General features: G+C 47.4%; 1 protein-coding gene across 1 annotated transcript in view; it reads left to right on the plus strand.

Annotated features, from left to right (window-relative positions):
* The first annotated feature begins 2,220 nt into the window (after positions 1–2,220).
* CAT (catalase) overlaps positions 2,221–26,740 on the plus strand; it is a 43,057-nt gene continuing 18,537 nt past the window's right edge. Inside the window, exons 1-6 of the mRNA XM_090032926.1 lie at positions 2,221–2,472; positions 16,187–16,358; positions 19,185–19,295; positions 21,724–21,854; positions 22,938–23,042; positions 23,822–23,947. Coding sequence (XP_089889052.1) covers positions 2,407–2,472; positions 16,187–16,358; positions 19,185–19,295; positions 21,724–21,854; positions 22,938–23,042; positions 23,822–23,947 — 711 coding nt within the window. The 5' untranslated portion in view covers positions 2,221–2,406. The remainder of the gene's footprint in view (positions 2,473–16,186; positions 16,359–19,184; positions 19,296–21,723; positions 21,855–22,937; positions 23,043–23,821; positions 23,948–26,740) is intronic.

The following is a 26,740-nucleotide window of genomic DNA, read 5'->3' on the forward strand; positions in this document are numbered from 1 at the left end:
GAACAGCCCGGCCAGGCCACCACTGGCAAGGAAAAACAGCAGCTGAGCCAGCTGACCTGTGTGCTGCTTCCTAGAATGCTGCTTGGCACAGGCTGAGTCACAGTTTTTTGCCCTTCTGGTGCCAACCTGCCCCAAGCGGTGCAAGGAAGTGGCACGTGGCTCAGCTGCTGCTTCTTGCTGGTGCCAACCCAGCCGGTCCTGTCCTGACCCCTCGAGTGGCACGTGGCAAAGCCAGCCCAGCCACTGCTTTCCCACATGCTGCTCGGAATGAGATGGGCGCAGCTGGGTCAGTACTGGCAAAAAGCAGCAGCTGAGTGGCGCATGCTCCCGCCACTCCCCACAGCCCCCACTGCTTCCAAGCCCTCCCCACTTGGCTGCAGCAACTTCCCTCCGCCACCCTGTTTCCAGCCTGGCCCAGGATGCACCAGGGGCTCCCCCTGCTCCATCCAATATGGCTTTACTTTCTACTCGAATGAGGGTGGGGAGCCACTCCAGGGTCCACAGAAGCTTCAGACCCTGTGGGGCTGAGGATGAGAGGGGCAGGGCAGAGCCAGGCTCGCCTTGCTGCTCCGCCACAGGTTCCTACTGGGTCCTGCTGCCACTGTCTCCCTGTCATCTTTGACGGGCAGTGAGGGGCAGATAAAAATTAATTTTCTGAAATTTTTAGAGGCCCCACAGGCTGGAGAGAATGAGCTGGTGGGCCACATCCAGTCCATGGGCTGTATTTTGCCCATCCCTGTCCTAGGGTACTAGGTTCACTGCTGCAAAAACAACAGCAATTAGAACTGTAGCTTGTCCCTCTGCTTTTGGAGCAGCATTTCTCAATCTGTGAGTTGTGACCCAAAAGTGGGTTGCAGAAATATACAAAAGGGTTGTGAACTGACTTGAAAAATGGATTCTCTTTTAAAAGAGAAAAATGTGGGAAATGGCAGGTTTCTCCTTGTAGGCTGGCAGAGTTCCAGCTTGCAAGGGGCTGCAGGGAGTGGGAGGAGGGCGATCAAGCAGGGGGCACCACTTGGACATGCGGCAGTCAGCAGAGTGGACAGCAGCTCCAGCAACTCCCTGCCATGGTCCAGGCACTGCTGTCGCTCTCCTCTAGGCCATGCCTTTACACAGAAGAAGAGGTGGGGTGGCAGGCAGCAAGTCTTGCCGCTCTGCTTCATCCTCCTGCATCAGGTCCTGCCTGCTGGGACATGGAGGTGGCTCCTGCCCATGTCAGTTCAGCCAGGCTGCAGTCCTGTGCCCACTGTGGGTGCACAAATCTGGGGGAGTATGTGCCCCCCCACCCCACACACACGGAGGCTGGGACCTGAGGGCAGTGGGTTGGGAGTGAAGGGCATCCACAGGGCTGGGGGTGTGGGGGGCTGTGGGTTGGGAATTAGGAGCACCTGCAGGGCTAAGGGCATTGTTTTCTACTTAAACTATTTATTGGGTCAGGACTGGCTATGGATGTTTACAAATGGGTCCTAGCACAAAAAAGGTTGAGAACCAGTACTTTAAAGCAACCCAATCCAGCAAAAGCTACTCCAAAACCCAGGAGGGGGGAAAAAGTGGGGGAGAGGGTGCTGGAAAGATACAGTAGTTACTCCAACTAATGGAGTAATCTCAGGGCTGGACTTGTGTGGGGTTAAAAAATCCTCCCATTTTCAGCTAACTCAAGGGAAAGAGATGTTGCTGACTGGGCAAAAGGTCCACAGGTCCCAGTGCAAACTGAACGGATCGCGAGACTGTGGACACAGGCCAAACAGCGGTTTAATCTTTCCCCCTTCAAGATAAGGCAGAAAACAAGCTATGCTACTAAAAATACGACTTGCCAGCCCAAGTGCTGGTAAACAACTCGTCCTGCAGGGGTCTGTGGGCGGCAGGGGGTGCTTCCCACTCCCTCCTACTCGGGCACCATGAAGGTGGAAGAGCAGAAACAGCTCTCAACTCCCAAACGGTGCACTTGGCAAGGGAGATACCAGGGTTCCCCCGCCCCACAAGAACTCATGGAGGCTGTACAGCTTGCCCAGGGTCTCCTCTGTGCTCAACCCCTGCAGCAGCTCCGCCGTCACGAAAGCAATCAAGCAGTGAGACAAGCTACACCTCCAGCCATGGCGAGCACGGGCTCATCACAAACACTGCGAAACCCACCCCGCCCCCTGGAGAGGCGGTTCCTTCTCGCTAATTGGCGCACGCCGCACCCAATCAGAGCCCGAAGTGGCGAAGCTACTGACCAATGAGGGGCTGTCTACGAGTGACAGTGGCAGCCGCCCGCGGCGGTGATCTTATAAGTGCCTGTCAGAGGCGAGCGAGGAGCTACCGCTGTTCTGAGCTGTGCTTCCCTCTGCGCTTCGCAGGCGACAGCTGGCTTGCTCGTAGCGCCTCGCTTCCTCTAGCCCGCCCGGGGGTCTCGGAGCCCGCAACATGGCCGGCAGCTCGGACCACGCCTCGCAGCAGCTTAAGCAGTGGCGGGACCAGCACGGCTCGCAGGTAGCGCGCGGCACCCTGCCGCCTCCCCCCACCTCCCGCCGCGGCCGTTGGCTTCTTAACCGACCGCGCGCGGCGCAGCCACCCGTGCCGGACGTAGGGACATCGACATGGCAGCGGCTATTGTGAGATGGAACCTTCCGGGGGGAGGCGGGGTCGGCGACATGGCTGCGGCTGGAGTGCGGGATGGAACGTTCCGCGGTGGGCGGGGGGTCGGTGATATGGCAGCAGCCGCTGTGAAGGGGGGGTCGGGGCCCGCGACTGAGGAGTATCGGGGGCGGAGCCAGGACGCTGGGCGCCCGCTGTAGACGTTACCGGGGGGGGCGCCGGCCCCTTGCAGGATGGAGTTCAGAGGCCCCGGCTGGGCTGGTCCTGCTTTGAGCAGGGGTTGGACTAGATCAGCGGTTCTCAGCCTTTTCTTGTTTTTTACCAGGTCCCATTTGTAAACATCGATGGCTAGTCCTGACCCAGTAAATAGTTTAAGTTGAAAACAGCCCCTGGTCCCTCGCTGTTGCCCTGCTGGCGCCAGCCCTCCCAATGTGTGGGGCAGGGGGAGCCTCAAGCAGCCCCTGGCAAGCTACAATTCTGCCAGCCTGCAAGGGAAATCCTGCCGTTTCCCATGTTTTTCTCCTTGAAAGGAGAATCCATTTCTAAAGTTTGTTTGGGACCCTTTCTATACTGTTGTGACCCACTTTTGAGTTGTGACTCACGGGTTGGGAAACGCTGGACTAGATGCCCTCCCAAGGACCCTTCCAGCCCTTGCTTTCTATGATTCTGTGACAGTTGTAGTGCTGATAACACCTTCTAATAGTGCTTAAAGTCCTGCACGGACAATAGGTTTGCCCAAGTGATGGTGCCCTGCAGTGCTTCTGTTACTTACCTCCCAGGCAGGCATCAAATTAGAGCAGAGGTTTTGCTTTTTTTCCCCAGCTTGATGTTTTGTGAGGCTGGGGAGTTGGAGTGAAGTGCCAAGACAGTATCCAGCTACTAATGAATATAAGCATTTACTATCCTTTAAACTAAATAGCACTGGTTTGATAGGTGGGTTGATCCCCAGTGTCTGAATGAAGTTAAATTTAAGAATTGTTGTAGAAAACTGAGGTTCTAATAGGAGACGGATCAATAAAGAGTTGAGTTGGGCTTTCACAAGATGATTAGTACACATCACAACATGGATTTTTGGTTTTTGGAGTAACGTTTGCTACAGAACAGATTGTAGGTATTACGTTTATCGTGGTTGTCATGCAGACACATTGGAGGTATGAAGAAGTGCAGTGGAAATTAGAGAAAGGACATTTTAAAAAAAGCCTGTGTAAGGCACTAGTACAACTCAAAAGGTATTCAAGGCTCTTCAATCTAGATAACTTCTCTTTGCTGGGTGGTTTTGACAACTGCAGTGTCCTCCTGGACTCTGTTACAGTGTTAATTCTTCATGGTAAACAAAGAAGGAAGGCAAACTTACAGATTTAAAAGGCTTAGTCCTGCAGGCTGTTGAATCAGTATTAAGTCTTCCAAAAGTCAAGAAATGTTGTACGCACTTCAGAAAATCTCTGTCTCAACGCTTTTTTAAAACAATCACTTGATCAAACAAGAAAACTGGTCAAAGTTTGTTCAGACTGCCCTTTTCAAGTGCCCTATCCTAAAACTTAGCGTAGTTTATTAAATAGTTTGTCTGTGTTTCTTTCTGTTCTTCTGTTCGTTGTGCTGATTGTATACAGCAGTGGTTCTCAACCTGTTTAAAGTTGAGGCACCCCTTGTTTGACTCAAGGTACCGCTTGGACTCAAGGCACTCCTCCATAACTTGTGTGAATTCAACAGCACCACATTTCAAAACTAATTTATGGGAGCTGATACCAATAGCCAATTTTTAAGGAGGCATATTGGCTGATGGTGATCCGATTTCTGATATGCAGCTGGGTTTGAAGAGCTGTGTGCAACTGGTAAGTCTGTTGTGGTGGAAGGGGAGGGAGAAGGAAGGAGTTTGTGGGAGGTCAGATCAAGGCCCCCACAGTGAGAGAGGAGTGGCGTAGGGGTTAGGGCAGGCGCTGGGCAGGATCACGGGGAGGGGGAATGGCTTCCCCTGCTGCCCGCATCCTGGGAGAGCATGGGGAACACGTGCCTCGGATCTGTGTGGGGTGGCTGCAGCTGTGGCCTGGGGTCAGGGCGGTGCCAGCCTCTTCCTGGTGGGTGCTGGGCCGGAGCTTTGCTCTAGGCAGGTGGAGGCAGTGCTGGGAGAGGAGTTATGAGGGGGTGGGAATGCAGCCACCCCAAAATTTGCCATAGTCCCACCATTGCCCTCCTCTGAGCACCGCTGCTGCCCGCCTCGAGCGTAGTCCCGGCCCAACCCCCCATCTCGTGCACTGGTAAGAGCCTGGTGTAGCCCCAGCCTGCAGCTGCAGCCCACCCCACCCCACCCCGCAGAGATCCTGGGGCACATGTCCCACCCATGCCTTCTCTCCCTCACTGCAGGGGCCTTTACCTGCCCTCCCTACACCCCTTCCTTCCCTCTTCCCCTTTCACTACAACAGACTTACCAGCTGCATGCAACTCTTCAAGCTGCCAGGCCGTGTTCATCTCTGCCTGCGTGCTGTGGTGTGGCTGTGCACATGCACAGGCATTTAATTGGCCAAATGAGGCCAATTTCCGATACAGTAAATTTTCTTTAAATCAGTGCCAATCTGATATTGGATCAATGTATCGGTGCACCTCTACTCTAGAAGGGTTTACCTCCTTGCTGATGGGCAAGGAAGTTGAGGCAGGGCAGTGGCCAGGCAAGGATGAGCCTGATCTTGCCCTTATGTCCTCGCATCTTGCGGCGCCCAAGATTTTGTGGCATCCCGGGGTGCCTGACATACAAGGTACCTGGCATCCAAGATATGCTTCATCAAGGGGAACCAGACTGACTGAGAATGGGGAATGGGGGGCAGGGGGCTATGAAACTGGGTTCTCACAAAGTACTGCAAAAACATAAACAGTAAAACACAATAGCACAGAAATTAAGTTTCATTTCTTTTAGTTGTAGCAATAAAGGGAACGTGGTTTAAGAAAAAATAATTTATTTTTGTTTCCTTCATATATTTTCATATCTCTTCCTCCTTCTACCACTCTCCACAGTTAATCACTATGAAATTTTGAAACTGATGTTCTTTTTCTTATCCCATTAGATAAAAAGACCTTCACTAACTGTTTGTAACTGGGTAGCAAATATATTTAAAAAAGAAAAGTTCTTCGTTGCTCTTTCTCTTTTTCCATCTCTCACATAGGCTTTGTAAAACAGTGGCAGGCTGGTGTTGGTCAGACTCGCTAGCTTTGTCAGTACTCATGAAAGCTACAGGCCTTTTGAGGATTTATGGAAAGCAGTAGGAGCCCTGTTCATTTTGGGGCTGGCTATGTTGTACCTTTATCATTTTTTAATTCTAATATTATAAAAGCCTTTGTCTGTCCATAATGCTTTATTCACACTCTGATTGGTTGCTTTGGCAGCCAATCGGAGTGCACTGGACAGAGAGACACATGGCGGAGCGCTGCCATGACAGCAGGGACTGACGTGTCAGAGCAGGGTAGGGCGAGGCAGAGGGGGACAATAGGAATTGGAGCGCCGCCATGACAGAGGGGATGGAGCGCAGTGGTGGCGGAGGCGTGGAGTGCTGGCTGCTTAGCGCTGGCCTCATCCTGCTCCACATGGCAGAGCGCTGCCATACCAGCGGGGACTGGGACCGGAGTGGACTGGTGGCTCCGTCCCCATCCTAAAGTGGTGTGGAGGGTGGGGAATGGCCTTGGTCCGAAACAGCAGTGGCATGCAGGGGAGCAGCTCCTGCCCAAAGCGGTGGGGGGGAGTGACCCCGGTCTTGGCCTCAACCTGAAGTGGAGTGGAGGAGGGAGGTGACAGCCCTGGCAAGCGGCAGGGGGGAGGCAGGGAAGAGCTGCGGCCCTGGCCCAAGGTCGGGGGGGAGTGGGGGAGAGGTCCGGATGCAGGCCCCTGTCCCTGCCCCCCCCCAATCATTCTTGATGGGCAGTTTGCTAGTATATTAGAACATAGTCTCTCAACCTGTGGTACGCGTACCTCTAGGGGTACGCAAGACACAGGCAGGGGGTATGAGAGAGAGAGAGATGGAGGAAGAGGGTGAGAGAGTGTTATGGCTCAGTTAGGCTCCGGAGCGGTGAGAGACGCGTGGGTGAAGCCCGCTGCGCCCCCCACTCCCCCGAAGCCCCCCAGGCACCCCTCAGCAGCCGCAGAGCCCCCTGCCCATCCCCAGCACAGCCGGAGGTAAGCGGGCTCGTGGTGGGAAGGGGTTAACTCCTCGCTCCCTGGGAGGAGGCCGCTGCCTGGTGCCGGGCTGGGACAAGCCCCCGCCCAGGCCCCTACTTGGCCCAGCCCCCCAGGGAGTGACAAGAGAGTGAGTGGGGTACTCACCAGTCCCCCTCCTGTAGGGCAGGGCCCCCCTGGCCTGAGAAACCAGCGTACCCCGACAGCAGGCCCACTGCGCATGTGCGCCGTTTAAAAGGGCCCGCCAAACGGGGGGGGGGGGGGGGGGGGGGGAAAAAGAGCTCAGTTAGGCTCCGGAGCGGTGAGAGACGCGCGGGTGAAGCCTGCTGTGCCCCAGCTCCCCCGGAGCCCCCCAGACACCCCTCAGCAGCCGCAGAGCCCCCCTGCCGACCCCCAGCACAGCCAGAGGTGAGCGGGCTTGTGGTGGGAAGGGGTTAACTCCTCGCTCCCTGGGAGGAGGCCGCTGCCTGGTGCCAGGCTGGGTCAAGCCCCCGCTCAGGACCCTACTTGGCCCAGCCCTCCACGGAACCACGCGACCGGAGCCGTGCGAACAGGCTGCGTAAGCAGGCGCTCGAGTTAGCGCGGAGTTCATGCAGGGGAGGGCACAAGACCCAGAGTAGTCAGCCCTAGCTGTAGCCAGCCTACCAGAGGCATGACATGGATGGGCACATGCTGCACCCCGAGGGTCCCCTCGGGCTCTGCGGCCCCCCCCATTGGGCACCTCAGAGACGGCCACCCAGACGGAGCCCATGGTTCCGGGCTCCACACAGACGGAGCCCCTGGCTCTTGGCTGCGGGGGCTGCCTGTCCCTTTTTCAGGCTCTGGGACCCGGGAGCATGGCCACCTCCCCTTGCGGGGTCTGCTCCCTACTGGGGTCTCTGGCGCGCCAGCTGGAGGAGCTCCAGGCCACAGTCCAGAGACTGCATGCCATCAGGGACTGCGAGCAGGAGAGAGACTCCTACTGCCAGGCCCTTCTCCCCTGGGAGCTGCAGGGGAGAGCACCGTCTCCCTCCACGACTAAGGAGGACTCTGGGACCTCCTGCTCTGCCCAGTCAGGGGCATGGACCAAGGTGGTCAAGGGCCCGAAGGCCTGCCGCACCAAGGCCCCTCCCTTGCCGGAGCTTAGCAACAGGTTCGCACCTCTTGCAGCCCCAGCAGAGCCTGCTCAGTTGCTAGCTCCCGCAGGCAACCCAGGCTCAACCACAGCTACTGCCCCTGCTCTCCCCAAGTCAAAGCGAAAGGTGTTTGTTGTAGGAGACTCCATCCTGCGGGGCACTAAGGGGGCAATCTGCCGCCCCGACCCCTTAGCCCGGGAAGTCTGCTGCTTCCCAAGGGCCCGCATCCGAGACATTGCGGAGAGGATCCCGCAGCTCCTCCGGCCCACAGACCACTACCCCATGCTCCTTATTCATGTGGGCACCAATGACACGGCTCGGAGCTCCCCCAGCCAGGTCATGAGGCGCTACAGGGATTTGGGAGCGGGGCTTAGGGGTCTGGGAGCTCAGGTGATGTTTTCGTCCATCCTCCCAGTCTCGGGCTATGGGCTGAGGAGGGAGAGGAGGATCCACGCAGTGAACCAAAGACTGCGGCGCTGGTGTCATCGGAAAGGCTTTGGCTTCCATGACCACAGCCCGCTCTTTGACAAGAGAGGCAGCGAGCTGCTGGGAAGAGATGGCCTCCACCTCTCTCCCCTGGGGAGGAGGCTCTTCTCAGCCAGGCTGGCTGACCTGCTCCACTGGGCTTTAAACTAAGCCCGCTGGGGGATGGGGGGACTACTGCCACTGCTGGCCCGCTGAGCGACCCTTGCAAAGCCAGCAGACCAAGGCACTTAAGGGAGCCCAGCCCTGGCACAATCTGTGGGCAAGGCAAGAGCCCCCAAGGGCACACTTGCCTGCCTGTACACTAATGCCAGGAGCCTGGGCAACAAGCAGGAGGAGCTCGTCCATTGCTCAGTGCAAAGAATTATGATGTCATTGGGATAACAGAGACCTGGTGGGACTCCACCCATGACTGGACCACGGGTATAGAGGGCTATACCCTGTACAGGAGGGATCGTGTTGACAAAAGGGGCGGGGGTGTAGCTCTCTATGTGAAGGAAAGCTACATGTCCCTGCAAGCTGATGTTGGCGACTGGCATGGACAGCTAGAGACCCTCTGGGTAAAAATTCGTGGGGAATACGGCACAGGGGACACAACAGTGGGAGTCTACTACAGACCTCCCACTTAAAGTCCCGAGCTTGACCAGGAGTTTGCCCGGGAACTGACTGAGGCCGCTTGCTCCAGGACCTTGGTTGTCATGGGTGACTTCAATTACCCGGACATCTCGTGGGAAGATCACTCAGCAAAATCCGAGCGGTCGCAAAGCTTTCTCTCGTGCGTGGATGACCTCTACCTGACTCAAGAAATCTATGGGCCAACGAGAGGCAAAGCGCTGCGCGACCTGGTACTGGCTACGGGGGACGACCTAATCGGCGACCTAGTGATCGATGGGAAGCTGGGTGACAGCGACCACGAGCTGATCACCTTCACCATCCCGCGTAAAGCTGGCAAGTCAGTCAGCAACACAGAAGTCCTTGACTTCAGAAAAGCCGACTTTGACAAGCTCAAGAGGCTTGTCGGTCAGGCCCTCAGAGACCGTGACCCCAGGGAGATGGGAGTTCAAGAAGAGTGGTTGCTTCTGAAGGAAGCGATCCTCAATGCACAAGCTAAATGTATTCCAACACGGAGGAAAGGCAACAAGAAGGCACAGCAGCCCTCCTGGCTCTCCAGGGACCTAGCGGACCTCCTGCGGATAAAAAGGAAAGCCTACAAAGGATGGAGGATGGGATTCACCTCCAAGGAGGATTATTCTGCACTGGTCCGGTCCTGCAGGGAGCAAACCAGGAAAGCCAAGGCTGCAACTGAACTCCAACTAGCTTCAAGCATCAAGGACAACAAAAAGTCCTTTTTCAGATATGTGGGGAGCCGGAGGAAAAGCAAGGGCAATGTTGGACCCCTGCTAAACCAGATGGGGCAACTGACAACTGACGCCCAGGAAAAAGCCAACCTATTAAATAGGTACTTTGCGTCAGTCTTTCATCAGTCACATGGGATGCCCATGCCTGCTATGGGACAGGGAGATCCGGGTGATGGGGATCCCCTACCCTCCATCAATGCTGACCTCGTGAAGGAACACCTTGAGAAGCTGGATACCTTCAAGTCAGCTGGCCCTGACAATCTGCACCCCAGGGTACTCAAGGAGCTGGCGAGCGTCATAGCCCAGCCCCTGGCACAGATCTTTGAAAACTCCTGGCGCTCTGGTGTAGTGTCTGAAGACTAGAAGAAGGCCAATGTGGTGCCTATCTTCAAAAAAGGGAGGAGAGTGGATCCGGCTAACTACAGGCCCATTAGCCTGACTTCTATGCTGGGGAAGATCTTAGAAAAGTTTATTAAGGAGGCCATCCTTGATGGACTGGCCCAGGCTAACATTCTAAGGGACAGCCAGCACGGGTTTGTTGCGGGTAGGTCTTGTTTGACCAATCTCATTTCCTTCTATGACTAGGTGACTTATCACCTGGACAAGGGAGAAGAGATTGATGTCATATATCTTGACTTCAGAAAAGCTTTTGATCTGGTATCCCATGATCACCTCTTGGCCAAACTGCCCAGTTGTGGCCTTGGCTCCACCACGATCCGCTGGCTGGGAAACTGGCTTCGTGGTCGGACCCAGAGGGTTGTATTTGATGGTAGTCACTCATCGTGGTGCCCTGTGACCAGTGGGGTCCCTCAAGGCTCTGTCCTTGGACCCATACTGTTCAACACCTTCATTAATGATGTGGACATTGGAGTCAGGAGTGGACTGGCCAAGTTCGCCGATGACACCAAACTTTGGGGCAAAGCATCTACGCAAGAAGATAGGCGGGTGATCCAGGCTGACCTGGACAAGCTCAGCAAATGGGCAGACGAGAACCTGATGGTGTTTAACACCGAAAAATGCAAGGTTCTCCACCTTGGGAGGAAAAACCTGCAGCACCCTTATACGCTCAGCAGTGCTACGTTGGAATCGCAGTACAGAAGAAAAAGACTTGGGGGTCATCGTTGACTACAAGATGAACATGAGCCTGCAATGCGATGCTGTGGCTAGTAAAGCAACCAAAATGCTGGCTTGCATCTGTAGATGCTTCTCGAGCAAATCCCGGGACATCATTCTCCCCTTGTACTCGGCCTTGGTGAGGCCGCAGCTGGAGTACTGCATCCAGTTTTGGGCTCCACAATTCAAAAAGGATGTGGAGAAGCTTGAGAGAGTCCAGAGGAGAGCCATGTGCATGATCAGAGGTCAGGAAAACAGATCTTACGATGACAGGCTGAGAGCCACGGGACTCTTTAGCCTGGAAAAGCGCAGGCTCAGGGGTGATCTGATGGCCACCTATAAGTTTATCAGGGGTGACCACCAGGATCTGGGGGAACGTTTGTTCATCGGAGCGCCCCAAGGGATGACGAGGTCGAACGGTCACAAACTGCTGCAAGACCGTTTCAGGCTGGACATAAGGAAGAATTTCTTTACTGTCCGAGCCCCCAAGGTCTGGAACAGTCTGCCAGCGGAGGTGGTTCAAGCGCCTACATTGAACACCTTCAAGAGTAAATTGGATGCTTATCTTGCTGGGATCCTATGTCCCCAGCTGACTTCCTGCCCTTTGGGCAGGGGGCTGGACTCAATGATCTCCCGAGGTCCCTTCCAGCCCTAATGTCTATGAAATCTATGAAATTACTAGGTTAATATTCTAACAGAGTCTGTTAGAAGTAACTTAAAGATTCATATCCATCTTGGACTAGGAAACTACCAGATGTTACCATATCAAAATTGGATTGTCCAGCCCAATTTTTGAGAGCCATCCGTGGCACAGTTATTTGAATGCTTTGTTCTATCACTTTTCAAGTTGTGGCATGTATGACTCTACTCTGCATCCCCCGAACCTTTCAAATGATGACCAAAGAGTCCTGTTCCATGTGTGAATGTGATATACAAACACCAGACTCAAGTTGTTCCCAAAGAATAAAGGCCTACCTAGAAATCAAGAAGTGGATCATCAGTCCTCATGAACTTTTAGTTTACAGCTATATTCCTTCTCTGTCTGTTTCACAGAATCATAATGTTGTTTTTAATAAAAGAGAATTAATCTAATATCATGGCCCATGGAAGTCTCCACAAAAGAGCACAAAGATAAAGTAATAAGAACCTTGTAAAGGAGTATGGTCTTTATTCAAAATGTGGATGCATGTTATCAAATACTATCTTTCATTTGACTGTTAATGTATTTTTGAATGATGAAAAGATATATTGCATTGCTCACTTCAGTTTGTGTCATTCAGAACGAGAAGTAAGCATAGGTATGACTCATTGTTTTTCTCCAGTCTTGTGACTTTGTATTTGAAAAAACCCTTGGAGCTAGTCCTACACAGCATAGATTCCCATGAACTTTGAATGGAAATTTTGCCTGCATAGAATGGCAGAATCAGAACCATTACATTAAAAAATATGTAGTTATTAATAAGTATGTCAGGAGACCTGAAATGCTCAAGCACAGTGAGGCAGATTTCCTTGCCAAGAATTAAATACTTACAGGATGCATTTACATGTTCATTAATATACTTGTGCGTATTAAATTTAGTGCCTCTAATGTGAGGGCACTTTCATATGCATTCTGGACGTGGGTAATGCTGCACTTTAGAGCAGCTCAGAGAGCTCCTCTAATTAAAGCACAGCAGCAATGTCTCCTGTACCACTGTCCCTGTGCTTAAAAATGGCAGCAGGGGTGCTTGAATTAAAGCTTGTTTGATGCTGATACATGAGGCATGGGAGGCTGCTGGAGCACGGTAATTACTATGCACTGTAATTACAGCGTGTCAGGGCAGCCTCCATGTTTGTGTACAGGCACCCAGAGGCAATGGTGATGTGTAGGGGGCGTATGTGCACCTCCTGAGAGTGCCGGTGCACCCCCTGGCTGGCCACGCTCACTGCTTAGGCAACAGAAGGGGGATCGGGGGGGCAGGCGGGAGCGCCAGTAACACCCCCCTGCAAGCACTAGCTGGGGAGTGGGAGCACTGTGACACTCCCAGAAGTGGCCGCAGTGATTGGACGCGCATGGGGGATCCCTGTCATTTTCCGCCCCCCTCCCCAACCCTTTCCCTGGTCGGTGCAGTCCCTGGAGGGATACCCCCCCCCAGTTGCTGGCTGGTTGCTGGTGGGGAGCACATGGCTGCCCTGACTAAGGCAGCACCAGTCGCTCATGCCCAGAGGTACTAAATAAATGCACATTAGGCTGCCCTAATGCACAGTAACAAAAACGCACACAGTGCTATATGATTGTCAGCACCACAACTGAAAGAGACCTGGGAGTTGTGACAGATCACAGAATGAACTTGAGCCACCAATACAATGACATACATTGGTAGACTCACTCATCCAGCTATCTCGGCATGGATGGAGAAATCTGCTTCAGCTGCCTTAAGAGTGAGCAGACTAATATGTGTATTAAAATGTGGTGTGGAAAGAAGAGTATTTCCTTTCAACACCTTGTTCTGTTCTTCTGAACAGCTTATTAACTCAAGTATTAAAAATCTAGCGTTTTGGAGGGCTGCCCTTTTGGCTCAGAGTTTAAACAAATAAAAATATTAAATGAACACTAGCATGCTCTTTGTAGCTTAGGTCACTGCCACCCTTCCAATGACTTTAACAAGTCTAGTTGTGCCTCTTCTGTTACATGAGGGCTGAAGACTTATTGCTAAAGATCTGCAGACAGAAGGAAGCAGAAAAATCTGCAGATCTCTAACAGTACAGGAGAGGACAGTTTTGGGAAAGCCTAAATAAGTGTTTGCTGTATAATAGGTGTCCTGCTTAGAACTAAGGAAAGGGTGTCAGTCTGATCCATGGAGGAAATATCGGGGGCAGGGAAAGATTTTTTTTTTGCATGAACAAGTATAGAGATGATTTTCCAGATACATTAGATTTTTTCATATCTGCAAGTTGACTCTAAATAACTAAGAACTTAACTATCCTGAAGGCAAGTACCATTTTACCAGTAGATCTACGCAGTCTTTTAAAGAAGAAAACCTTTTATCGAAATAGCTTGTAATATAACATTTACCTGAAGGATCTCTAAGATGATTCCTATACAGACTTTTTCACTTAAAGAAACTAGTGTCCCGGTAAAATTATACCCAACAAAATCCTGTCAAGGAGCTATTCATGATGTCCTGTTACCTGACTTACCTGGAAGGACTGCATTTTGAAGATAAGGAAATATTAAATTTATTTTAAGTGAGCATTATAATATTTACCCATTAGTCTGGTCATCAAAAAACTCTCAAATTAGAAGTGTCACTGTCCTGAAAAAATTGCAGCAAGTTCTGCAACCATTATTACCATCTGAAGTGGTCTGCAGAGCAATGAAGAGGAGAAAATCTTGTGTGCAGTTATGCAAGAGGTTTTTGTGCTCAAGTGGGTGGAGTTGTGACTGCTTAAGGGGCTTTGAAATTTTTAATGGAGCATTGTGGCTGTTGTTTTGGTGTTTACAGATGGTTCTAATGAAAAGTGGTCTTTATGTATTGAAAGAAAGGCAAATAATTGCACTTGCGTCAATAAATGTTTAAATTTAACTACCCATTCACTCCCATAGACCAACCATTTCAGCCTGTTTTGAGAGCATAGGAAAGCTGTGTTTGAGAACATGAAATCACTTAAGTCTTTAGATGGAAAAATGGATTTAAAACAGTTTTTCCAAGTAGCAGCCCCTGAGAGGTTAACCAGGCTCCTGATCCAGGCGCCTTCTCATAGATTGTAGAGTTGAAAGGGACCCCAGAGGATCATCATGTCTGACCCCCTGCCCCAGGCAGGAAAGAGGACCAAGGTGCCTATCTAGCCTCCTCCTGCTCCTGAAGGAGGCTAGATAACCCACCTTTTCAAGGACGGCTACAGTACTAGCCATTTCCTGCCTGCGTTGGTTATTAGTGCCCTAATGCAGGAGGAGTGTGCATGGGGCAGATAACTGGCCGCTTCTGTCATGAGACCAGTGCCTGTGTTGCAGCACTTCCAAGTGTGCCAGAAAACCTTTTTTGAGAATCAAAGGATTACAGGAAAGCATTTAAGCAAAATAGACTGTAGGTAGTTCCTAGTTGGATGACGGCAGTTGAGAGAGTGTAATAATTTACCTGCCTCTGAATGCTAGAGCTTTCAGTTACTAAGTCCAGTCTATATTTAAAAAAAAAAACAAACCCAAAAACAAAACCTGGACTTTTTATTGAAATTGGATTTTTTAAAATTTTTTTAATTTTTTTTTTATTAGGATGCTTTTCTTTGAAAAAGTAAACCTATATAAAATAGTTCTAATTTAAGATATGGTAAAGCTCAAAGATAGAGATTATTAGCCCACAGTGGGAACTGCCTCTGCCGGACACAGATCAGGGGGCACGTGTCCCCCCAAATGTAGGGCAGTGTGGGTAACTGCAGCAGTGGTAAGAGGGAGCAGGGGCAGGGCGAGACAGAGATGTGAGTGGCTTCTCGGGGGGGTACACACCCTGGGAGGGTATGGGGGGGCACATACCCCTGGTGTTGGGTGGGGTGGGCTGCAGCTGCTGGCTGGGGCTGGGCTGTTCCCAACAGAAGCTGGGGTTGTACTGGGGCTGCGGTGGTGCTGGAAGGCGGGGTTGGAGGGGCTACATGACCCCTTCTCCCACAGAATTACCTGCTGGGTAGGCTTGCCCCCAAATAATTTTTTTATCCCTCTGCCTTGATCTGCCCCCTCCCCACACACTTACCTGCTGGGCGGGGTGGCGGCACAGGTTAGATCTCAGGATCCTTTTAAATTCCAAATGTGATCTCTGACTTAAGGTTAGAGACTGTAGGTCTACAAGATCCTATTAAGTATCTCTGTGAAGTTTGCTTTAGTTCTCAAACTGTTGATTTGTGTCTCCAGAGATAACATCCTTGTTAACAGCAGTATATAGAGATGAGAGATAATAGACCTGATTTACCTACCCATCAGCCCTATGGTCTCTCTGCAAGTTTGTGTATACAGTCAAGCCCTTACCTTTCCCTGAAAGTGCAGTTTCAAGAAGTTAAATGAATGAAGGATATCAAACAACAAGAATGCACTTTTTTGTAGAAAACAATGATTAAGTTGCGATTTAAGTAAAATCCACCCTGTTTAAAATACTACTGTTAGTCTTAAATATTAGCACACGTTTTGAAAGTTGGTCATTCTCTCCTCCTCCACAATAACCTTTCTGATGAAGTAATCCATTCTGATACAGTTGCTTCAGGTTCAGGAGGCATGTTACTCTAGACGTCTCTGATTAATCTGGCATATCTTTTATTATATACTGAATCATATTATTTGGTTAACTGCTTAAGGCTTAGAAGAGTCTATCTCCATCACTGTAATTTGAAAGGGTTTTTTGTTTGTTTTTGTTTAGAAGCCAGATGCTTTGACTACTGGTGCTGGGATCCCAGTAGGGGATAAACTTAACCTCATGACAGCAGGACCAAGGGGACCTCTTCTGGTTCAAGATGTGGTTTTCACTGATGAGATGGCTCATTTCGACAGAGAGAGGATTCCTGAAAGAGTTGTGCATGCAAAAGGAGCAGGTGGGTTTAACACACACTTTTTGTTCTTTACTTGTATTAATCAACTAGAGAAAACAAATGACTTAAGTCTGTAATGAAGAATCCCTGTAAGCAAATGGTGATGAGTTTGAGCTTCATCTCTCCTTCTTCTATCTTTAAGAGCAAAAGTTATGGAAATGTGGTAGAAAATTTTGAGAGAAATATTCCTAGTCACATATGTAAAACTTGAAGTGTTGATGACACTCAATTTTGTTTTGACATAATTTCATTACAGATATGAACACTGAGTTAGATTCTATCTACCTTATAAAGCTGATAATATAACCTTGTAGTTTGTGTCATGTAGAGCAGCCCTCAGGATAAGTAACCATCAATTTAAAAAAAGTTCCAGAGGAAATATAGTTTATATACAAAACTTGATTAATATTTTAAATACTTTATTCCATGATGTATACTTCAGAGGAAAAACTCAATCATCTATATTTCTGTAGTTATTTTTATACCTTGCATATAGGAAGAGATCTGTCTTTTTGTCAATTCAGGATGGCCCCTCATGCTTTGTATAGCATGCCTGTAAGAGTCTGCAGTTCTTTTGTACCTTGATAGATTAGACCTCCATCTAGAGGCAGACAGGCACAGTAGTAATTGGAGATGGGTCAAAACTTTTTTATAGGGTGTGAGAGAGAATCTCTGGTCTAGGGGGAAATGAAAACAACATTATTCTTCCCACTTGACAGACAGGTAAACTATCTATTGCATCATGAAGAAGGGCGAAAGGTGCTCTATTTGTACCAAGCAGCTAGGTGTATTTTTAAATGGACAAGTGTTTAGTCAGTCAGGTGGAAGAAGAGAAGAAGTAGGTGAAATCTTGGGAAGGGCATCCAAAGAAGTTCCTGTGCAAGTTAGAAGGGCCTGTAGTGCTACTGGGAATATTTAGCTACTGACAGGAAAAAAATAAAAATTGCTTTATTATATTTGCTACATGTAATAAAATATCAAATGCCACAATTTAAAAATAATGTAGGCTATTCTGTAACCATACTGCATCTTATATGATTAAGTTCTATTTAAAATCAAATGCATTTAACATCTTGATTTATTGGAAGGCATGCATTTGATGTTGGAGTATATGAATTTTTGTCTGTTGCATTATGACATGGCAATTTAAAAATACCCTAGAGATCCGCATTTTATTAAGCTCTTTTTCGCTTTGTAGACCAAAACCTTCACTGAATTTTTGCTAGCTTGTGTCCCATGTGTAGATGTGCAAGTTTGACATAACTGGGGAAAAATTAAACTTAAGTTACATTCATTATTTTTACACCACTTACTCACACAGCTGTCTGTCTCCTTAGGAACATAGTTGCCAACTACCTGATATTACTTACAGCTGCAATGTATTAGGTAGAAAGCATTTAATAATAAAACCACTTTAATTTATAATCCCCGCTCTTCATAAATCGGTAAGTAAGAAAAAAAAAAAAGGGGGTTAGATGGACTACATAGCATAAAGAGAAACAGAAACATCATTTAAACCCCAAGAAAAACTCCATCAAGTCAGATTAATCATGGGTTTGTAATTAAGACCTCTTAAAAAGAAATTTCCTTTGAATTGTTTTTGCTTTCAACAGTGCTTCCTAGTTGCAATCATTCTTTTTCCTTGCTTCGTAAAAAATATGAAGACATGAGCTTACTAACATAAGCATGCGGTATTACTGAAACTGAGATAGCTACAGGCTATGTTTCTTTGTAAATCAAGGCTTTGCTCTTCCCATGGCGAAAGTACATACCACTCTTGAATAGAGGACTTAACTTAATTCCAGTTAAGAAATAGGGAGGAGAAGCAAGAAAAGTGAAACTTTAACTGTACTTGGCTTACTACACAGCATGTCCCACATCCTGAAGAAAAGATCACATCTATCACATTAGTGTTTTGATTGGGCCTTGATATATTTATACATCTATGTTCCAGCTATCTACGTATGCCTTGGAATATTTTCCCTACCTTTCCCATCAGCCATTTCCTGTCAAACCTGCAAAGTTGTGTCAAAGATCTACTCAAGCTACAAAACACTATACAAATGTCTTAATCATCTTTGTCAGAAAGCATACAAATAGCAAATATAAAACTAAAATGCCACATTCAAATTGGGTCACATATTCAAAAAGTACATTAGAAAATGCCACATATCCAAACAGTACCCACAACATATCAGTCCTGTTGAATACTAAACCAACTTGAGATATTATGTTCCAGCTCATTTTAAGTATTAAGGATTCTTGATAGCCCTGTGGTGACCAGTCGTGGTCTTGGGATAAATTCTCAGAAATCTGTTGCTCACAGTAGCATAGGGTCCTCAATGTGCATGTGTTTTTTCCCTCCCCCTGGGCACTGTCATGCTCCAGTGAACTCCTGTAGACAAAGGTACAATAAGTTAGGGGTATGCCATATCTACATTGCATCTGAGCTTTAGAAACCACTGTTTTTTTTGAGGATTGTGCAGTAATCTAATTAGAAAGTGTAGTGCCAGAACCTAGCCCGGTTGAAATGGGGGGGAAAAAAAATCACATCATAAGTTGGAGTGGTAGAGTGAAGGAATACTGCAAAAGAAGTCAAGTATCTAGTAGCCAAAGGCTGAGGTGAAGACATGCTAGTGGTGACTCAAGGTAGAAAAGGAGATCATAAAAATTTTTTTCAGCTGCTAGAATTAGCCTTTTCCTCAGCTCTCCTTCAGCTCCTACTTTGGCAGTGGCGTTTGATATTGGCAAAGGCATTTGATCCCTTTCTTCATTCAACACTGTTCATCCAGTCATGTGTAAAAGCTTTTTTTTTTTCCTCTCCCACAGGTGCCTTTGGCTATTTTGAGGTGACTCATGATATTACCAAATATTGTAAGGCGAAGGTGTTTGAGCACATTGGAAAAAGAACTCCACTTGCTATTCGATTCTCTACTGTTGGTAAGACTGTGTAATTAGCGTGTTTTTGAATATCTGATCTCCATTAAAAAAATTGTAGAACCATATGACAAATTTATTATGTACTTTTGACTTTGTCCTCTGCTAAATAATTTCTCTGATCTTTTTCATTCCTTTAAAATTCTAAAACCCTGAGTAATGTTTAGCAGCTACCACTTACCTGAACTGCAGCCTACTATAGATATTTTTTTGTGGAAGTATGAAATGAAGGGTGGTCTTCCGTGGAAAACTCAGTTCTGTTCATAGATGTAGAGTCGGAAGGGACTCAAGTAGATCATCAAGTCCGACCACCTGCCCTGGGCAGGAGAGAATACTGGGCTCATATGACCCCAGCTAGGTAATTATCAAGCCTCCTCTTAAAGACCTTCAAGGTAGGAGCCAGCACCACTTCCCTTGGAAGTTGGTTCCAGATCCTAGCCACCCTGACTGTGAAGTAGTGCCTTCTAATGTCCAGTCTGAACCTACTCTCAAATAACTTATGGCCATTATTTCTTGTTACTCCGGGAGGTGCTCGGGGGGAACAGGGTCTTTCCCATTCCCCGCTGGTCCCCCCTGGTAAGTTTATAGATGGCTACCAGGTCCCCTCTCAACCTTCTCTTGGACACTTGAACCATAAAGAAGTTTTTCCTTGTGTCCCATCTAAAGTAATCCTCTAGCAATTGATGACCATTATTACTTGTCTTCCCCTGGGGTGCCTTGATGAACAGATGCTCCCCCAGACCCTGATGTGTGTCACAGGCCAGCTGGGCACTGTGAGTGTATCAGTTTAGTTGCAGGCTGACTGGGTGCTGCAACTGTATCAGCCACTGAGCTGTTTGGTTCAGGATCGAGGAGGCAGAGTTGGGAGTGAAGCAAAGGCAAATTTATTATAGCTTACACACACAACAGTTAACAGAAGGATAAATGCAGTAAGCAGATAATGCAATATTAAAGAGCTAATGGTAAATAGTAACAACAGATAGATGAATCGATTCTGTCGCAGGCCAACTGGCATTACGAGGGTATCAGCCACTAGGCTGTTCAAAACAATAGATAGACAGACATGGGTTGGCAACTTATCGATAGTCCCTTGATGTCAGGTGCGTGGCAAGTGATCTCAGCAAAGTCGGACGTCCCCAATCGACGCTGTCGGAGGGATTACCGGGGAAGTTCCCTTGATCAGAATCCGATCCTCACTCACACCAGGAGTCCAGAGTCCGGGCTTGGAATAGTAATGACCATTCTGTTCCATCCTTCCTTCTGGTCACCTGACGCACATGCTTTTTATACCAGCTCTTCATTTTAAGAAATAGGTTATGTACAGTTTGATAAGATACCAAGAGCTTTTGGGAATACCTGATCATCATAAAATGGATTATTACAGTTGTCTGAATAGGAGGCTACTACAGAGACTACATTGTGAGAAGTACTATAAGTCTTTTATGCTAGATAACTAGACCATTTTGAAATCAACACTCCTGTGACTTAGCGTTAACTGTTTGTCTCTGAAACCAGTTAATTTTTCTGTACCATCCAGCTCAATGCTAGTAACAGATCATAATTTTCCGTTTTTATTCCAGTTTACCTGAGCAGCAGTGATAGAGGACTAGTTCAGAGTTTGTTTATAGTCTGTTGATGTAAAGACAAGATCACAGCTTCATTAGTGTGATCCATCACCATTCAGTTTCCAGCAGAGAATACCAGTGAAGAAGGGAGTGTCTTGCCAACTATTGCCTCTGTTGCATCTGTTACCAGTACTACCCACCTGTTGGGAATGTCCCAAGGGAGAGAGGAGTTGGATCAGAGCTGCACTACCAGCTACACTACACTACAAGTTCTTCATTAGCCTAACATTTCTAGGGACTTAGTATTATTGGCATAAGTTAGATCAACTCCTTTCCTGGGTTAAGTTCAGATAGCATAGGCTTATGGACCTGTAGCTAGATTTCCAGTTGTCCTCCCCACCCCCCGCTTCACCTCTGCTGACCAGAGAGATTCTATGGATAGACTATCCTAAGAGGATAAATAAACAGGAATGCAGATCTTGCTGCAAAGTTGACAGCCGTTAATTCATTCTGTTGAGCAGAGGAGATCCTGTCCACACTTAAAGCAGTTCTGATGTTCAGGTCTTTTAAGAGATTGGCTTCTAATAATGCAAGTTATTTGGTACTGTAAGAATTATCCATGGAACTGCAATGTGAGGGTTTACTTTGTGCCAGCAGTCCACGATCAAGTACAAACATGCTTGAAATGGTGCTGAAAATATACTAAAATTGTCCATTGTGGATCAGGTTGTAAATAATAAATGCCTAAAAATACTTAAGTAGTAAATGTGGTCTCCTGCCTTTCTGATTATCTTAATGCTAGACTTGTGGGAACATGCATTTCTGTCTTGATATTTATATATAAGTTATTAAAATGCTTCTTCCAGCTGGAGAATCAGGTTCAGCAGACACAGTTCGTGACCCTCGAGGCTTTGCAATGAAATTCTATACAGAAGATGGGAACTGGGATCTAGTAGGAAACAACACTCCCATTTTCTTTGTCCGAGATGCAATGTTGGTGAGTGCAAACTATGGGTTGCAGCAGTTTGAGAAAGTGATGAAAACAAACTAGGGTCAGTGCCAATAGTGAAGAAGTGGTATAGAGAAGCATAAAATACTAACTAATTGTATTTTATCCATCATTGAATTACTGTTCATTTTTCAGTTCCAGTTGTTTTTGATTGAAAATGAAGTTAATGTTTTTGAAAGCAGATGTATGGCTGTGTGCCATTGAACAGCAAACCAAAATCAGAATAAGTAGTAAACCTGTTTCAGTGTTTTTACGTAGGTTGGTATATGCTGTGTTTTTACCTCTTGTGATCATTTTAATCAGTTTTGGGTCTTTGAACTTGAGGATTATTTCTAAAATGTTCACTTTTTAAAAGTTGTTATAACTTGCTTTTAGTATCAAAACAGGAATTTAGACCTTGCTTATCACTCATCATCCATTTCTGTTAACATGATAAAATGGTGGATTTGGTAGTGCTTGTGGGTTTGCTAAATTGATACTGTAACAACAAATAAAGTAGAGGCCTATATTTGACTTAGCTGTTTCAAGTTACTTTAAGATATTTCAGGTACTTACCTAATCTGTCTTTGTTTCAGTCAGGGTTAAAGACTGATATTAGTCTGTCATGCAAATAGATATATAGAGTTGAGATCATGTAAATATCTTTATCAGTTTAATTTTAAGGTGCCCTGTGGTTTTGTTTTATTTTGTTTTTTTTATTTTTGTTAGTTTCCTTCTTGCAATATCATGGGGCAAATTAAATACAATCTTACCACAGTAAGAGTAAACAGAGCCCCAGCTGTTTGTGGGTTAGATCAAATGGCTCCACAGGCCTGATCTGGCTAATGGGCTGTAGGTTACCAACTCCCAGTTTGAAATGTACTAAAAAATTAAACAGACCACATCTTACTGAAACTGACATATATTCAGATAGAATTGCAATCTATTTTCTTGAAATGCAGTTAAAGAATTTACAAATGGACTTTCAGAATAATTGTAGAAAACAATTGAAAGTAATTGAAGAATTGACATACTTCAAAAGAAGCTTCAGTTCCATTATATTCATCATACTTTTTTTTTAATTTGAATTAGTTTCCATCCTTTATCCATAGTCAAAAGAGGAACCCTCAGACTCATTTGAAGGATCCAGACATGATGTGGGACTTCTGGAGCCTTCGTCCTGAAAGCCTGCACCAGGTGGGTCCTTTTTTAACTCAATTTATTCTTGCATTAATACATTATATTAATATGTTAGTGTGAATTGTACAGTTGGAAAACTGATAAAAAGTAAACATTAAAAATGTATCTATATAGCCAATGTTGCAAAGCCTTGCTTAATAACTTTAAGAAAAAAATGTCTTTGGGGGATATGTTCACACTTAATTCAAGGACAAAAGGCATTTTCCATAGTTATTAAATGATGCACATGGTGGTATCTCTTGTCTTTTAATAAAAGCAGTTTGCTCAGGATATAAAACTTTTAATTTTTATAAGCTCGAAGTAAATGGATTACTAGAAAAGCCATTACCTTTTCTCTAAAATTAATAAAGTAGCATCTGATGAAGTGGGTTGTTGCCTATGAAATCTCTTGCCTCTCTGAACCAGTTAAGGTCCCAGCTTGCCCTACCTTCTGCTCTAAAATTAAATAGGACTAACTAACTTATCCCTATTAGAAAGTCATTGCAATGTAACACTACTTCATTCATTACTTCAAGCAGATTTAGTACATCAACATGTGCAACACCTTGAAGGACCCAGTTATCAAAGCAGTTCTTAGAGTGTTAGAAATCTTCAAACACTCAAGCTCAAAATCAATAAAGCTGGTCTTGATACACAGGCCTCTATTATGGTTTGCAGCATGAAGACCATTTCTGCTGATGCTGTTTGATTTAATAAAGAATGAAAGTGCTTTATACATTCATTAATTCTTTTATATTAGGGCAGTTTTCTAATATTGACTATGCCTTTTTCTGTAGGTATCTTTCTTGTTCAGTGATCGTGGTATTCCAGATGGATTTCGCCATATGAATGGATATGGGTCACACACTTTTAAAATGATTAATGCTAATGGAAGAGCAATTTACTGCAAATTCCATGCTAAGGTATTGGTTTTAAATACAACTACTTAGTCTATAGTTTAGCTCTTATCCAGAATGATGTATATCTAAGAATGCTACAGGAGCAAATGTTTTATAATGGTTTCTTCAGAATGTTTATGCAAGTATCAATAAGTCATGGAAATATCATGTACTCTTGCAGTTCTCATTCAGGAAAAGTCTTAGGGGTATTGATATATATTTTGATCTGAGAGACTAGCTGATGTAGATTCAAAGGACAACCACTGCAAATGTTCAACAATTGCGAGATCCACAAAGGTGTTCCCTCTGATTTACAGGCACTTTTTTCTACAAGGACCTCATTATATTATCTCTTTAAAGGAACAGATGTGATTTCCCATGTTAGTCTTTGCATGATATCTAACAAAGTTGGTTCTTGCCAATGAAAGCTTATACTTCTTTGAATCAGTTTTTAAGGCTGGAAGTAGATGTTGCTTTTGTGTCACCATAACACTTTTAAGGTGGTAAAGGCCAAACAAACAGATATCTGCATCCTTTGTTGTGCCACAAATGCTCCAAATTTGTGACTGTGACATAGATAGTATAAAACTATAAGTCTTTTGCAGTAGAATTCCATTTATATTATGGCAAGAGAGTCCAGGCAGCTTGGAGTTGCTTATGCTCTCTAGCCATCCCACTCTTGGGACTTCAGGTTCCCAATCCTGAACGCTTCTAGGATTTCTATTCCCAGGGCATGCAGGATTAGGCTTCCAAACCCCAGGAGTACTTGCCCAGCTTCTCCCATTTGCAGAGGTTTGCTCCAAGTTAAGGGTGCAGCAGCACAATATGCACACCCAGAGAATCCTCTGCCAGGGTGCCAGGCAGATTCCAGGGCTTACATTTGCAAGTAGGAAACCTGGGGTTCCCTTATTTGCAGTTTTCCTGCAGGATTGGATCCCTGAAATGCTGGGAGCTGGAGGGACCTGATTCTTCAGGAAAACAAGTGATGTCTGTGTGTCCCAATGAAGTGGATCAGCTGTGCTGGAACACAGCTTGTTACCCCTGTTCTGGGAAGCAGGGCAATGCAGGGTACTTACCGGCACCCCTGAATGATGCACATAGAGAACAGCGGGAGGAACCCGCGTGGCTCATGAGCCAACTCTATGTACAGCTGCGGCCGGCCGGTGATGTCAGCACCAGATGCCGGCCGGCAAAGTTAAAAATGGCGGCTGCTGCAGGAGAGGGGGCAGATAGCCCAGAGAGAGAGCTCCTGCAAGCAACTCCTGAAGGGCAAGGTCTGCTGCAGCTAACATCGCTGGAGGAGCAAGCCTCATTGCTGCATCCGCCGCCGGAAGAGTGAGCAGGGCTGCTGCGGACACCGTCGGGGAAGCGAGCAGTACGGCTGCAAATGCTGCCTGAGGAACGAGCCACGCTGCAGCCACTGGAGGAGCGAGCCTTGGAAGAGGAACCAGAGGAGGCTGGTGAGCTGGAACCTGGGCTGTGGGAGAGAGAGGCACCCCATCGAGATCCCTCACCAGGCACCGCTGAAGTGAGTACTGACATGAAGGGGGAGGAGCGGAGGTGTCTACACGGAAGCCTCAAGACAAGGGTGGAGTGGTGGGCTGGTGGGGTGAAGGACGGCACGTCGGTGGACAAACACCTGAGACAACCCAGATGAGGGGTTGGGGTGAGACGGGGTCATCGAGGCCCCGGAAGGCTAGTGGAGCTGACCTGAACTCTGAGGCCAAGCAAAGGGAGATTCACGGGATGTGGTGAAGGTGCAGTGAGTCTTGGCAGCTGCAGGCGAAGTTCCCCGAGGAGGGGGAGTCTAGGGTGAGGGCACTTAGGATATGGGCATAGGGAAGCTAGGAGGCAGTTCCTGGGAGTAAGCGTCCCGTGGGGCAGGATTAGGAGGGAGACTGGGCTGGGGGCTCAGCCCACCCAACATCACGTCAGTGTGCAAGTTGGGTGGGCGTGATCTGTCGGAGGACGTCATCAAGGTGACCAGCAAGGTGGCGTGAGGCCGGGGTGTAGGGGTGGTGGAGCCCTGTGAACAGCTGCCGGGCTGGACCCGGGTATCGAGAAACCTGCCAGGCACCCCGCCCATTGCGGAACAACAAGACGTGGCAGGCGAGTGCAGGGTCTACTGCATGGGAGGATAGAACTACGTCGAGGTTACTGAGGGTCCAGAAGAGGCATAAGATCCGAAGAGAGGTCTGAGCCACCACCCAGTGGCTAGAGACGGTCCAGCGGCCATAACCTCTGATCTTTTTCATTTGGTAATATCTGTTTATAGCCTAACCCTTCACTTTGTAGGATTCAAATGGTGCTTGTACAGTGAGCTTTCAGAACCTTCTAGCAAAAGTGTCAGCAGCCTGTATCCGGCCCACAGAGCTGAGGTTTTGGCAATGGGCAGATTCATGTGTCCATGCTGCACTACAGCCAGGAAGCTGGGTCACCTGGAGAAATGATGGAAGAGGTGACTGGGTCCTAGTGTTGGCCCATCTCAGACCTGAGCTGTTAGAAAGTGGTGCTGATCACTGTTCTAGAAAGTTAGGTTCACTGAACCAGTTTTGGCTCTGCCCCGCTGACACTAAATGATATGGGCACAAGGTGTAATAAAGGGGGAACAATTCCAACCATCCTTCTTGTCACCAGTCAGTGCAGTGCAGGTACTCTTAGTTCTGTACATGTTTAACCTGGCTGTACATTTTTCCTAAATACCCTTCATATATTTTTTTTAAGCCTTAAGCATTCTTTTTATGTGATGAATACAGATGCTAGGGTTGGAAGGGACCTCAACAGATTACGACTGACCTTCTGCCTGGGCAGGAAAGA

Source organism: Crocodylus siamensis, chromosome 2 (assembly GCF_052110815.1).
Source record: "Crocodylus siamensis isolate JL-2025a chromosome 2, ASM5211081v1, whole genome shotgun sequence".
Classification (NCBI taxonomy): domain Eukaryota; kingdom Metazoa; phylum Chordata; order Crocodylia; family Crocodylidae; genus Crocodylus; species Crocodylus siamensis.